The sequence below is a fragment of the Mesoplodon bidens genome (genome assembly GCF_964165515.1).
Source record: "Mesoplodon bidens genome assembly, chromosome: 14".
Lineage (NCBI taxonomy): Eukaryota > Metazoa > Chordata > Mammalia > Artiodactyla > Ziphiidae > Mesoplodon > Mesoplodon bidens.
The window spans coordinates 15424974-15440567 of record NC_138170.1 but is presented as its reverse complement, the minus strand read 5'-3'; the positions used below and the strand labels follow the sequence as shown (position 1 = coordinate 15440567).

General features: G+C 40.6%; 1 protein-coding gene across 2 annotated transcripts in view; it reads left to right on the top strand.

Moving 5' to 3' along the window:
• The window catches only part of TMEM131 (transmembrane protein 131), a 200809-nt gene that overhangs the window by 79808 nt on the left and 105407 nt on the right, over nt 1-15594 (top strand). For both annotated transcript variants that reach the window (XM_081254464.1, XM_081254463.1), the window contains exon 5: nt 13069-13192. In XM_081254464.1, the coding sequence (XP_081110590.1) occupies nt 13069-13192 (124 nt within the window). The remainder of the gene's footprint in view (nt 1-13068; nt 13193-15594) is intronic.

Below are 15594 nucleotides of genomic sequence, written 5' to 3'. Positions count from 1 at the left end.
GGACAGAGGATATCAGGGTACAGTAGCAAAACTTTAAGTCTAACATAGTGAGTATTCTTACTTTGAAAAGCTTAGCAGTAAGCATTTTAGAGAGATTGTTTCAAAAGTTATATCCAACGTTTTTCACCTCATTTTTTCTTTAAGGGAGTTTTGAAAATTTCATGCATCTCCTGAGATAAAGAAATTTTCAGGTGTGCAAAATATCTGAATCGAAATTGGTAATTCCTGTTCCAAATTATCTGCCCCTCAATGCTTTACATAATGAATGCCCCACCCCCAAATAGGAGAAATTGAGATGAGGGCAAGCAAAATTCTGGACTGGTAGTTTTAACCTTTTTTGGATCATGGTTTTCTTTAAGAACAGATGAAAGCTGTCAGAACCTCTTCCTTCCTTTCCACAAATGCACACACACACAGTTTGCACATACAAATAACATTTTGCACATAGGTTCAAGGGTTTTATAGCCATCCCCATCAAAGTCCATATCTGGATCCTTAAGGGCTAGTAAAGAATTCCTGTTCTAGGCCACAGATTATTAAATCACCACTACAAAATTTACTGGGGTTTTGCCCAATATGCTAGCAGTACATACTCACTGTGGTAAACTTAGAAAATGCTTATCAAGAGAAAGATGTAAAAATTTACCAGTAATCCAACCACCCGGAAACATAAACATTGAACTTCTATCCTTCAAGTCCTTTTTCTGTGTATCTGTATTTATTTATTGAGTTACAAAAATATAACAGTATTTTCTGACCATAAACTATTTTATAACCTGCTTTCTTTTTTTAAAAATAAATTTATTAATTAATTAATTTATTATTGGCTGCATTGGGTCTTCGTTGCTGCCCACGGGCTTTCTCTAGTTGTGGTGAGTGGGGGCTACTCTTCGTTGTGGTGTGTGGGCTTCTCATTGCGGTGGCTTCTCTTGTTGCGGAGCACAGGCTCTAGGCACGCAGGCTTCAGTAGTTGTGGCACGTGGGCTCAGTAGTTGTGGCACGTGGGCTCAGTAGTTGTGGCTCGCGGGCTCTAGAGCGCAAGCTCACTAGTTGTGGCTCACAGGCTCTAGAGGACAGGCTAAGTAGTTGCGGCGCATGGACTTAGTTGCTCCAAGACATGTGGGATCTTCCCAGACCAGGGATTGAACCCATGTCCCCTGCATTGGCAGGTAGATTCTTTTTTTTTTTTTTTAAACATCTTTCTTGGAGTATAATTGCTTTCCAATGTTGTGTTAGTTTCTGCTGTATAACAAAGTGAATCAGCTATACGTATACATATATCCCCATATCCCCTCCCTCTTGCGTCTCCCTCCCACCCTCCCTATCCCACCCCTCTAGGTGGTCACAAAACACTGAGCTGATCTCCCTGTGCTATGTGGCTGCTTCCCACTAGCTGTCTGTTTTACGTTTGGTAGTGTATATATGTCCATGCCACTCTCTCACTTCGTCCCAGCATACCCTTCCCCCTCCCCATGTCCTCAAGTCCATTCTCTACATTTGCGTCTTTATTCCTGGCAGGTGGATTCTTAACCATGCACCACCAGGGAAGTCCCTAACCTGCTTTCTAAACATATACACTGTGCATTTTTTTATTCCATAGAATTTTCTGTTACATTATTTTGTGGTATCAAAGAACAGCAAATTGTATGGATATATTTTTAAAATTCATTTATTGTTTTAAACTCTTTGTTCTTATAATCAGTGCTGAAACTAATGCTTTAAGCACAACCATGACTAGTTCCTCAGGAGAGTCCAAAAAAATGGAATTAAGAGGTGAAAGGATATGCAGAATGTAAAACATTTTTAGTTAATATTTAGGCTAGAGAGTAACTAGGTGTCATGTACAAGGAGCACAGAAATCAATGAATTAATCTATGACTGGAGAGGATGATGTGCTGAAGATGTGCGAACACACAGATGCACTCCAGGACAGACGAGGCTTGGGTTATACGATGAAGAAAATTGTTTGAAGCAGAGTGTGAGCTCTTGGTTACAGCACAGAAAAGGGATAGCGGAGTTAGACTGGACTGTTCCCCAAAGCAGCAAATTTATATGCTGCTGCAAAAGAGCAGAAGCAAAAGGAAGAAAAATTTACCCTTAATTTAAACTTTTCTGTGTCCAGCCTGAGAGCACTGAACAGAGTTTGTTTTTATCTCATAAAGGTAGAAGTGGATCTATAGAAGTAAGAGTTGGGAGGAGATGTGAACACATGTATTAGGGTTCAATCAGAGGAACAGATCCAGTCAGATTTGTGTTGTGTGTGTGTGTGTGTGTGTGTCCGTATATGTTTATGTGTGGAGTTTTTTATAAGGAATTGGCTTATATAATTGTGGGAGCTGGTTAAGCAAACCCAAAGTGTACAGGGGCAGGCACTCAGGAAGGGAAAATTGCGAGCAGGCTGGAGCCTCTAGGGCAGGACCTGAATATTGATGTCCATGGGCAGGCACTTGGGGAGGATCCCAAGGAAGCACGGCAATCTCACATCCAGCTGTTGTTGGGAGTCTCTTAGCTCAGGTGATGGCCAAACTCTCTTTGAAAGCTCCAGGCATGTTATACATACTTTAAGAGGCTTCTCTCCAAAAAGAATTTTTCATGGAAGGTTTCATGCAGTCATACAGAAAAATAGAACAGATAGTGAATATATTCTTAAACTAAATTCAGTAATTAAAAATTTTGCCATATTCATATTTTTGTTGATTTTTTAAAATCATTTGTAGCACACATAATGACATTTCATGCCTACATTCTGCATAAGTACAGTGCCATTATTGGTATTGTAAGAAGATTAACAGTAATTACAGAGTGCCGTAATCCCTCTGTTTTGGTCAGTGCTGTCGTTGTTTGGTTCTAAGTGATAGAAATCTAACTGAAAGGAGTTGAGCAAAAATAAGGATATACTAGAAGGAATTCCAAGGACTGTAATATACTTGCAGAAAGTTCAGAGTTGCAGTGGGACCTGGGAGCAACAGGATGCGCGTTATCCAGCACCACTAGGCCTTTCTTCCCCGCCCCCCCCCATCTCTTATCTCTGCCCCACTTGCTGTTGGCTTCTTCTCTCCCACTGCCCATGTCTTTTCCCTACGATGATGAGAGCAAATCTACTGACTGTTCTTCAGACCCGCATTCTCTAGCCTCCCTCCCTCGGGGAATAATAGCTTCTTTTACTTTAGTTGGAAAAATCTCAGAGTAGTACAGTCATTAGCCTCGCTTAGGTGAGGTGGCTCCCTCACCACTCAGATAAGGACGGTGTTTGGTAGTGGACGTGTCTTCCAGGGGGTGTCTCTGTAATTATCAGGGTTTCACCCAGAGAAAGGAAAGTCGTGCAGTGGGCAGGAACTCCAGCTGAAGCCCGTTACAACCTCCCTGGCCCGTTGAACCCCCGATGACCTTCAGTCCTCTGTAAAGCACGCCTTCCCCAGCCTGCCTAGCAGAGGTAGAAACTGCCTTCCTCCCTGCTTCCATGGTGTGGTGTTCACTCCACAGAGCTGGATGGATCCACACCCAAAATTTGATTTAGGTGTCAAGACTGATTCACACGCCACGAAGGGCTGAAAAGATTTGTTATCCTCACATAATGAAGCTTTCTGGGGAGAGCAGGGAGGGCTCCCAAGGTCTGAAAAATGGCTTGAGAGAGCAGAGAAAGGAAACTGGCTTGGCTCTTATGCTTAGGGGGTGAGGTTGGGCAGGCTTGCTTGCATGGTCTGAACTTCTTAGTAGACTGGAGAGAGAGTGTGCAGGCTTCCCTGTGGGCTTGCCCAGATGTGGGGCACGAGGTGAAGGGACATTGTGGGGCTTGAAAACTGTCAGCAGTGAGACATCAAAACTGGAATTGGGTTCTTCATCACACCTGACATCCTCTACTAACTTCTGTCAGTGCTGGTTATTGCTCTAATTGTTTCTTTTGACGTCTGCTTCCCTACTAGACCCGACTATCAAGATAAATACGCACTATTTATCTTTACGTGATAAATACGCACTATTTATCTTTACGTATCTGGCTTTCACACTTACCACATGCCGTACGTTGTCTTTAAGTTCAGCAAGATTACCTGCTGATTTCTTCTGCTACAGTAAAATTCGTTTTGCATTTTCAAGCGTTTTTGCAGCATTTCATTAAACATTTGCTATACCTTTTCTTCTTGATCCAGCAATGTACTGATTTAATTAATGCCCATGCTGTAAATGTTTCATTAGCTTCATATGTCTAGCAGTAATCTTAGGACTTGAGAAGTAGCCTTAACAGAACACACTTCATAATATTTTTTTCCAGAAATTGTAAGTAATCAGAAATCATTGCTCACTGTACCTTGACTTATGCACTGAAGTTTTGCCTTACGTTTTCTGTGAACTACTTCTACTGCTTGTGGTCATTTTTGCCAAACCAGAAGCGATTCTTAATTTTAAAACACCCTTTGCAGTAACTGGAAGAACTTTTGAGTCGGATGAAATTTATCACTCCAGGTTGCATTCAGTTGCCAACCAGGGTCTCCAAGACAGTTTCCTGTCCTTTAGCAAGGATGCAGCTCTAGTTCCCTGGCTGCTTTCTAAACCGCCGTGGCCTGACTCCTCTCACTACCCTGGCCGTCCCTACCGCCCTCTAGAATGTCTTTGATGTTTGATCAAATTAACTTTCTTGAAAAATAGGCTTTCTCTGTTTACATCCATTTTGTTTAAATTTATTCTTTGATTCTACTTTTTTGCCCCTTCCCTTTCCCTCCCTCTCCCTCTGCCCTTCTTTTCTTTACCCCCCTTCCCCCCACCCTCTCTCTGTAGCAGTCAGCCTGGAGCAATGTTGGGCCTGACCACCACCTTCCCCCCACCCCCTGCTTTACTCACCCCCCGCAGTTATTTATGCCAGTGCTGTTAAATATTTTTCTGTTTCCATAACAACTCCTTTTTTCAAACATTTATTGCAGATTTAAAAGATTCTTTGGGTGGGAACTTGTTTTACTGAGTTCTTTGGTTTATATAATTATTAAGTGCAGAAAATCTTGATTTCAAATCTAGAAGTTTAAAACAGAGACTTAATGTCTTTTTAAAAAGTGGAAATTGAATAAACTTGCTAAAAATGGAGGTGTTTATTGTCAAGTTCAGTTGATGAGAGGCATTTCTCCCTAATCACTTTTTGGTATTCCAAGAAAATCAAGTAGGCCCTCTTTTCTAAAGGGATGTTTGGTGCTTTTTAGCTTTCCAATTTCTAACTGTTCAACCAACACTCCAGCTCAGCCCTCAGTCTAAAATGTGTTTGAGACGATGGTCAGATTTTGTGGTAATCGAGTGGTCAAAGTAGTGCATATTGATTTGGCCCAAATTCCTGCCAGAAGTTGTGTTTAATAGACTGCTGTGTCACTGCCATTCACAAAGTTTGCCTGAGGGCAGCTACTCAGCCATTTCTTCAGCTGTTTCGTGGCACTGCATTGTCATCTTTCTGTGGCTAGAAAAATTGCCATTGACCACAAAATCGCAGCTTACTTTCCAAGCTAGTCTCTAATTCATGAGTGCTTCTTCCTAATTCTTTTGAGCCTCAGACTCTTGTAAAATATGGACAGTTAGTCAGAAGCTCTGCTCTTGACAGCACAGAGAACAGCTGTATATCTCAGCTTGGTTTGTCCATAAATAATTCACACTAACCCCCTTGGCCCTCCTTCTGTCTTTGGCGCAGCTGATAATGGAAACAAACTGGACCAGCACTAGCAGGCATTTGAAAATCTTTGTCTTATTTTTAAATCTTACCTGTCTAGCCAAGCAGTCACACATGATGCTTATGACAGGCAGGATTCTAAGATGGCCCCCAGATTCCTGGCCCCTAAGGTGCACATTCACCTTCTCCCAATTGTATTCAATCAAATGCTAATCTAGATGTTGCTGTAGAATTTTCAGAGAATTTTGAAAATGTAATTAAGGTCCCAAATCAGTTGATTTGGGAGGTAATCTGGGCACCTGACCTAATCACAGGAACCCTCTACATCTGGCTGTGGCAAACAGAGACAGAAATGTCGGAGATTTGAAGCATGAGGGGTATTTGATGCAAGGGAGTTTCTTTGTGTTGGTTTTGGAAAGGGCAGGGGCCATATGGCAAGAGGCTGAGAGCAACCTAAACGTTGCCAGCAACCTGCATGAGCTTAGAAGGGGACTTTGAGCCATGATTGTGAGACCCTGAGCAGATACCCCAGTCATGCTGTGCCTGGACTTCTACCGTACAGAACTGAGAGATGATAAATGGGCATTGCTTTAACCCTCTCGGTTTGTGGTACTTTGTTAGGCAGCATAGAACACTGATGCACTGCTTATTTATTTACAAGTAAATTTGTATTAGTACATGAGCATAGTTTTCCATGGTTCAGTGTGACTTTTCTCCTCAGTCTTCCACTTTGTCAAGGGAACTGAGGAGAGGGAGAGGCAGGGGAAGCTGTTTGTATGAGGTCTGTAAGCTGGTCCATCCAAGGAGACCTCCCTCTGCTTCCATGGTCTGGACCACCTGGAACTGCAGGAAGCCTGCTCTGTGTGTGCATGAGTGACTGGAATAGCCTGCTGACGCCTTCCCTCAGTTCTTGTTACTCCAGACTTCTCTCAGCAACGTAAGTAGATGACCCTTCTCCAAGGGTTCATTTCCGGAGGGTGTGGCTTAGGGTCTTTCCTCTTTGATCCCTAAAAGAAAGGGTGAGGCCAGCCTCAGCAGTACTGCAAACCAAGCTTTCTGATCCACCCCTGCTTCCAGGCTCCTAGAACCTCCAGGCTTGTTTCCTTACCCCAGAGCCCTCTCCTGTAGCAGGCCATCTTCAGTCCTGTCTTCTTCAAGGATCCCCCAGAGTACCTGTCTGTCTTATACCCTGTCTTCTTTATCTAAACTGAGATCGATTGCACTGAGGTCAGTGGAGGAAAAACATTAAGAACAAATTCATAGGGAGGAGAAACACTGGTTGCCAGCTAGCCTCTGGGACATTTGAATTGTAAAAGAGCATGTTTGTTGAGAAAAGCACATAATCGGTGAACTTATAGGGTGGAAGGAGGACATTTTTATTTCTGTGTACTGTTACTCTACTTATATGTGTATAAAGCTTGAGGAAGAAGAGTTTTATCTTCCATATTGTCTTTGTAAAGCTTCTTCCTGCAGCATCATGGCCATAGTTTGAAGTCCCAGCTGGATCTGTACCTACTTCCCTAATTATTTAAGGTCCCGTGACCCTACCTGAGATCAATGAGCCTGGTGGTCAAGAGGTCTAGCTCCTGAGAAAGTCTCTATCTGAGCAGGAGGAAGTCCACGCACTGGGGGCTCCCGAGGGCACTCAGCTTCTTGCCTCCTGACCCTAAACGCGTTGTCGCAGACCTGCCTCTGGATGCCCCCTGTCCCCTCCTCAGGGCCCAAGCCTTGGTTCACCTTTGGGTTTTTTCCTCATGGCTGCACTGTAAGCCACAGAAAGATTTTGAGCCTCGTGATGGCGGGGCTGTAAGCCACGGAGCAGTTCTGGACCAGGTTTTTGCTTCCCTGCAAAGCAGGAAACTCGTCTGTGGGGTCCTGCCTCTCAAGGGCGGTCTGTGGGTGCAGCCTCTTCGTGACCGCTAATGCCGCAGAATCACCTGCTCTCTGCTGAGAGGCTTTAAGGGAGTTCATCTTCTCTACAGCCTTCCCGCTTCTGGCAAGAGCTGGTGGTATCTGCAGTGATGGGCTCTCAGAAGGGGAATATGTCGTGGTTTAAGCTTTATAGGCACCAGAAGACATTGAACCTCAGCAACAACAAAACTTCATGTCAGCATTATAAAGAAATTCTCAGATGGTGTGTAAAATAAAAAGCAGCACAACCCATTTTCAAAACCTTAAAAATGTGTTAAATGTTTACAAAAGACAGTGAAGAGTTCTTACTTATATAGTTTGTGGACCTTATGCATAGGAACGTGACTTTTTTGGGTGGTATGGAAAGAAGGTATTGTTATCCCATTCTAGAAAAGACAGAATGTTTAAAACAACTCAAGAGTCAACTGTAGATGAAGCTGCAGAAGAAATGAATAAGTGGTGCTGAGTTACATTTGATGTTGATTTAGGTGATACAGAATATGAGAATCCAGTGAAATAATGTGACTGTGTTAAAAGTCAGGTTGAGTGCATGTAATTCTGCCCAACTTTAGACTTTGAGGGTTTTACCCCCAAAAGAAGTCCTAATAAGGAAGTTAGGCAAACCTCTAAGGAAACAGACTAAAACTTCTGCTTGGACGATAAAATGAGCTTTGAGTTTATTTATCATAATGTTTAATTATAACACTTCCACCCTAAGTTCTCTAATATTCTGTTTAGATAAAATTTGTTAAAGTACTTTTCAAATTGAATTATTGAGGGATCATATCACAACATATGGGGCTTACTGTCTGACTAAACAGGATTCAGCATTGATGGCTATATAAGAAGCACCTGTAAAGATAAGGTAGCATTGTTACAGTGGTGGCTCAAATGTAGGTCCTCGGCAAATACCTTTTGATTCATTGACCTCAAATAAACAACCCACATAGCAAAGCCATCTGGACTGATGTGGTCACTCTAAAGCAAAAGGAAAAATAAAAGACTCTGAATGCTTTATTTCACTTTTATATGATGATGCTTAACAATTATCGGGCAATGTTACTTTCCAGAGTAATTTCATTACTTTACCACATTATTTTCACCTTTTTTCTTTTTTATGAAATATAATATACAGACAGAAATGAATAAGACATATGTATAGTTTTGTATCTGCCACCCAGTTATAAATTATTCTTACATAATTTTAATGTATGTAATTATATTTTAACGTATAACTAATATTGTGATATAGCTCATTCAGTTTTTTTCCCAACTTTGAGATATAACTGATAAATAACATTGTAAGTTTAAGGTATATAGCACGTTGATTTGACTTACACTGCAGAATGATTACCACCATGGCATTAGCTAACACCTGCATCACATCACATAATTACCATTTCTTTTTTGTGGTGAGAACATTTAAGATCTTAGCAACTTTCAAGCGTATAGTACAGTATTATTAACTATAATCACGATGCGGTACATTAGATCACCAGAACTTATTCATCTTCTAACTGGAAATGTGTGCTCTTGGACTGACATCTCTCCTTTACCCCCACCCCCTAGTCCCTGGTAAATACCATTCTAGTCTTTGTTTCTATGAGTTCGGCTTTTTTAGATTCCACATATAAGTGATATCATACAGATTTGTCTTTCTCTGACTTACTTCACATAGCATAATGCCCTGAAGTCCATCCGTGTTGTTACAAATGGCAGGGTTTCCTTTTTTCTCATGGCTGAATAATGTTCCATCGTGTATATATACACCACAGCTTCCTTATGCATTCATCCATCGATGGACACTTAAGTTGTTTCCATATCTTGACCATTGTGAACAGTGCTGCGGTAAACCTGAGAGCGCCATGTATCTCTTCGATACCCTGTTTTCATTTCCTTCAGATGTGGGAAGAAGAGGGGGTTGCTGGATCATAAGGTAGTTCTGTTTTTAATTTTTTGAGGAACTTCCATACTGTTTTCCATAGTGGCTGCATAGCTCATTCTATTTCTTACCTTTTTAAAGGTCTGTTTTTGTTAGATTATTTCTCTGCTCTCTTATTTCTAACCACAGGAGTAAAATAGTGAGTACTTACTCTACCGTTAACTCCCCCTTTGATGGCTACACATATTGCCTTTCCTGTCTTACCACTACAGACAGCCCTGCAGTGAAATCCTCTTACAGGGTCACTTACGGACCGTCATGAGAATTTCTTTGGAATTATAAGCGCAAAGTGGAATGCATAGGTTACAGAGTGTGAGTACACTTCACGTATCTAGGTATGGCCTGATTGCTCTTGTGAATGGCTCTTCCTCTCTGTACTCCTCCGAGCAGTCCACAAGCATTCCTGTATTGCCGTGTCCCCTGTATTCGCACTTAACATTAGCCAACTTTCTAATTTTGCTAGTTAAATAGGGATAACATGATGCCTTGTTAATTTTGCATTTCTCTGATCACTAGTAAGTTCGAATATCCATCTCTATATGCTTATTGGCCTTTTGTGTTTCCTCTTCCTATAAATTGCCGGTTCATATCCTTTGACCATTTCTCTTTTGGGGTTCTTAGTAATTAGAAATTCCTCTTATAGTCTAAAAATAACCTTAAAGTCTAAAAGATATTTAGACACTGCAGATATCTTTTCCCAGCTTGTCATGTGTCTGTTAAATTTTCCCATCTGGTATTTTGTTGAACAGAAAGTCTTAATATTTTCCCCAACTTCTGAAAAATTTTAAAGTACAGAGAAGTTGGAAGAACAATATGGTGAACACCTACATAACCTTTATCCAGATTCACCAAGAGTTAACCTTTTCTGTCTCTTTTTCTTTCTACACACACACAAACTCCACTTTTTTTCCCGAAAGTAAATGTACACATCATATTTTACCCCTGAGTTCTTCAGTGTGTGAATCCTAAGGGACTGGTCCTATGTAGCCACAATTCCATTATCACACCCAAAGAATCTAATATTGATACAGTAACATTATCTAATATATAGTTTACATTCAAATTTCCCTAATTGCCAAAAGCAATATAGTCTTCCATCCTCTAACCAGGTTTAAATTAAGGATGACACATTACATTTGGTTGGTAGGTGTCTTTAATCTAGAACTGTTTCCTACCTTTTTTCTTTTTTTTATTCATAAGATTGAAATTTTTGTAGTCCAGGTCAGTTGACTTATAGAATAGCCTACAAACTGGATTTGCCTGATTATATCCTAATGATTAGATTTCAGGCTAAACATTTTTGTCAAGAACATTACATAGATAATGTTGTATTACATTATATCAGGGTAATGTAATGTCCATATTTCTAATTATTGTTGATGCTGAGTTTGAGCACTCATTGGTGTACTATCTGCCAGATCCTGTAAATTGTAAACATGGCTTTTCCTCTTTGTAATTAATAAATAATCTGTAGGGTTGCTATCCTGTTCTCCATCAATCTTTCATCTAATAGTTTACCTCATCACTACCCATAGACTCTTACCTGAATCAGTCATTACATCGATAGTTGCAAAATGGTGATTCCTTTTTTCCCCTTCAAATTCTATCATTGTTTTTTTCATTTAGGAATCAAGATTCTTCTGTAAAGAAGTATTCCCCTCTTTTCTTTGATCATCACTATAGACCAAGGGTTAGCAAATTATGGCTCTTGACACCTGTTTTTATATATAAAGTTTTACTGGAACATAACCATACCCATTCATTTACGTTTGTCTATGCCTGCTTTTTGCACAACAGTGGCAGACTGGGTAGTTGTGACAGAGATTGCATGGTCTGTAAAGCCTAAAATATTTACTGTGTGGCCCATTAGAGAAAAAAGTTGTTGATCTCTGCTATAGACTCATGGGTTTTGTTTTTTAATCAGTGTGTTATAACCCTTTACTTTCACTGTTCTTTTTGCTCCAAATTTTACAGATTTTGCCAGTGGGAGCCTGTTTAAGCTGATTCCTTTTTCTTTTTTTGATATGTCCTATTATCTTTGAACAATTCTTTGCTTTCTGATACAACAAACGTTCTAGACTTCCTTATGTTTGCTTTGTCCAAGACCTGGAATTAGCCAAAACTAAAGAAGTCCTGGTTTCTTCAGTGGGAAATGACATTTAGAAACCCAGATCTGGGCACTGAATGTGCTCATTGCCCCTATATGTCATTGCTTCTGTGCCCATGTGGACCGCTCTCTGGAGGAATATATACATGTATATATACATATGCATTATGTATGTATATATTGATATGTATACATGCATAAATCATGGCCCATACTGGTAAGTCCAATTCATATTTTCCCAATTCAAATCCAGCCTCACAGAGTCCTTTCTCATCTTTCCCCATTTTGTATCAGCATCTCTCTTTTCCGCAAAGTGTTTGGTAGAATAGTCCCTTTAAATATTTGGTAGACTTTGCCAGTCAAGTCCTTATGGACTGGAGTTTTGTTTGTGGGGAAGTTTTAAATTGCAGATTTAGGGCTTCCCTGGTGGCGCAGTGGTTGAGAGTTCGCCTGCCAATGCAGGGGACACAGGTTCGTGCCCCGGTCCGGGAGGGTCCCACATGCTGTGGAGCGGCTGGGCCCGTGAGCCATGGCTGCTGAGCCTGCGCGTCCGGAGCCTGTGCTCCACAACGGGAGAGGCCACAACAGTGAGAGGCCCGCGTACCGCAAAAAAAAAAAAAAAGACAGGCGCCAATTAAATAACTAGAGAGAACTCTGAAAAAAAGTAATTTATTTGCAGAATTCTCTTAAGCTGTCAAGCTAGGAAGCCTGTGCAAATATGATTAGCAACGTAAGTACTTAATGGACTACATACTGAGGAGGTTTCACTTTTCAGACAAACTGTAATGTGGATGCCATGGGGAACATTAAAATGAATCTGTGGATATCAGACCTCGAGTTTGTGCTTTATACTGTTCCTTTGAGAGGGTTAGAGCAGGGACTAGAGCCAGATGGCCTGGATTCAGAGTGAGGTTCCAAGTATGACTTTAGGCAAGTTAATTAAGCTTTCTGTGCCTTGGTGTCCTCATCTATAAAATGAGTATAACAACAACCCCTAACTCATAAGGCAGATCTGCTCACATAATGTTGCCACTAAACTTCTTCTAAATTGAAGAGCATCTATCAGTGGAATTTGGGGAGAGGAGGATAAGATTCAGAATTAGTAGAGAAGCAGGCGATAGGTGGTATTACAGAAAGTAATTAAGGGATCTGACCATTTTGTTCCCTGCCTGCTTCCTCACTAGATTGCAAGCTTCATCCGGGTGGACACTTGCCTCCTTACATCCCAGTACCTGGCTCAGTGTGTGACATACAGTTGGCACTCAATAATTTTATTTGCTGAATAGCTAATGCATGCATTTTATGTGTAATTTTAGATATAAACTAATTTAATATATAATTTCATACATTTGGGTATGTATTTGTCTAAATAATTTTGATGTTTAATTTTTTAACAACTAGAGGTTAACTCTAAAACTAGAAATTGTCTTTGAAGTATTTGTAACAGTTTTCTTTTTGTTTTTACAGACCAGTTGGAATGCCAAAAATGGAAAAAGTTTACTTACATAATCCTAGTTCTGAAGAAACTATTACTTTAGTATCAATATCTGCTACAACATCACATTTTCATGCATCATTTTTTCAAAATAGGGTAAGCATCTCTGCCGTATTTGATTTCTCTTGAGTTTGAAGTTGAAATGTCTAGGGGTTTTAGTGTATAATTTTACTTTGCTGTAATTAAAATCTAGTTTGAATGTTTCACATTTATTCTGGACTTTAGTTTGCCCCATTCCCTGAGAATTATCACTTCTACTTTTCACCACACATTGTTTTTCTCAACATGAAACAGCCTAACAAATCAACTTTGAAACTTAAGCACTCTGAAAAATGTAACATTCATACATTCAGTTGGTTTTCTTGTCCTTCCTAATAATAGGTAATTCCTCAGCATTGTGTTAGTTTTCTATTGCTGTGTAATAAATCACCACAAACACCCACTTATTAGCACATGGTTCTGTAAGTCACAAGTCCAGTGGGTCCTTTGCTCTGAGTATCTTAAGGCTGTAACTAAGATGTCAGCTGGGCTGAGTCCTTGACTGGAGACTCAGGGGAAATCCACTCCCAGACTCATTCAAGTTGTCAGCAGAATTCAGTTCCTTGTGGTTGTAGAACTGAGGTCCCCGTTTCATTGCTGGCTGTCAGCCAGAGACCTCTCTCAGTTCCCTGAGGTACCCACACTCCTTGTCACCATCTTGAAGCCGGCACTGGTGCATCACATCTCCCTCACGCTTTAGAAATCTGACCTCCTCTCCTACCACCAGTGGAGAAAACTCTGCTTTAATCATGTCATTGGGTCAGCATCCCCTGGGTAGTCTCCTTTCTGATTAACTCAGAGTCAGCTGACTAATAATCTCATTACATCTGCAAAATCCCTTTTATCAAGTAGTGCAGATCACAGGTGTGGTATCCTTCATATTCACAGTCACAGAAATTAGGGCAGGAAATTTGAGAGCCTGTTTAGGGTTCTTCCTACACAGGTGTCCTATAAAATTTTACTTATAATCATTTTTGTAGATAGTATGCAAACTTGTTACTATAAAAAAACTTTTATCTGGCAAAAAAAAAGATCTTAATAAATTTTGGATTTGAGAGAATGCATTAAGCTTTAATATATAGGCTTCCAAAATAATTAGCCAAATAGCAAATGTCAGAGGGAAGTAAATGAATGGAGCCTGATTTCATCTTCCGAGGGTTTTCACTGACACCTTTGAAGAGACATGACTAAATAACTAATTTTTAGCATATAAATTTATATCAGTTATTTCGAGTTTTACATTTCTCCTTTCTAAAATCCTGGCTTCATCGTACGTTGTCATTAAGTAGCAACTTCTAGGGTAAATAATGGCATATAAGTTTGGCTTTTTTAAAATTTTAAACTATTTTGTAAACAAGGAATGGATAAGTCAGCATATTTTGATGATAAAGTTTTAATTTTCTTGTTGGACTCTTGGAAAGCATCCGTTTTCTAAAATATTTTCTAAAACAAGTTTCCCTTGAGTTATTACTTGTTTTACCTAAAAGATATTTCCACAATTTTTATAAATGTGCTGATGGTCTCAAACAGTCAAATCCCAGTCTAAGAGAGACCTAGTCCAGTACCCTCATTATATGAATGAAGAGCTGAACCCCAGAGGGCTTTGCCTGTGGCCATGCAGTTAGGGACAAGAACCAAGGTGAGGGTCTAGGTGTGCTGTTGGCCTCCCCACGGATTTGTATCATATTAAGCTACAGCGTGGGTCATATACGTTACAATCCGTGTATGGAGACACACTTAGGTGTAAGTGGAGTCATCCAGCTTTCAGGCATTGCCAAAGTGTAGAGACATGTTGGGTTAAAAGGCAAAATAGTGAAGTGCAATGGAAACAGTTTAAAAGTAGTTCACAACTACACTACAGATTTTATTTTTACCTTGTTAACTTACTTTGCTAATTCAAGCAATGTTTTGTTGTTTCTAAACATCAAGCTTCACCCTTGTTAGAGACCAGGGTTTTTACTTTTATCATGTTCCTATCACAATACAAAGAAGACCAAATAAATAGCAGAGTTACAAATAGATCCTTCTTTTTTTTTTTTGCGGTACGCAGGCCTCTCACCGCTGTGGCCTCTCCCATTGTGGAGCACAGGGTCCGGATGCACAGGCTCAGCGGCCATGGCTCACGGGCCCAGTGGCTCCGTGGCATGTGGGATCTTCCTGGACTGGGGCACGAACCCATGTCCCCTGCATCGTCAGGCAGACTCTCAACCACTTCACCACCAGGGAAGCCCACAAATAGATTCTTACAGGGGCTAGCCAGGTAGATGATGCAGACAAAGTGGAATGGGGGGTGACCTGGAAGAGCACATGTCCCATCCAAAGGCAACAGCCCCCACTCGGCTCCAGCCACTGGTGGCCACATGGGCATGTAAGCTCATGCACAGTTCTTCTGATTTTCCAAGAAGAGTCAGAAATAGGAATTTTTATAAGATAATATCTACTGATTTTTCAAATTAAAA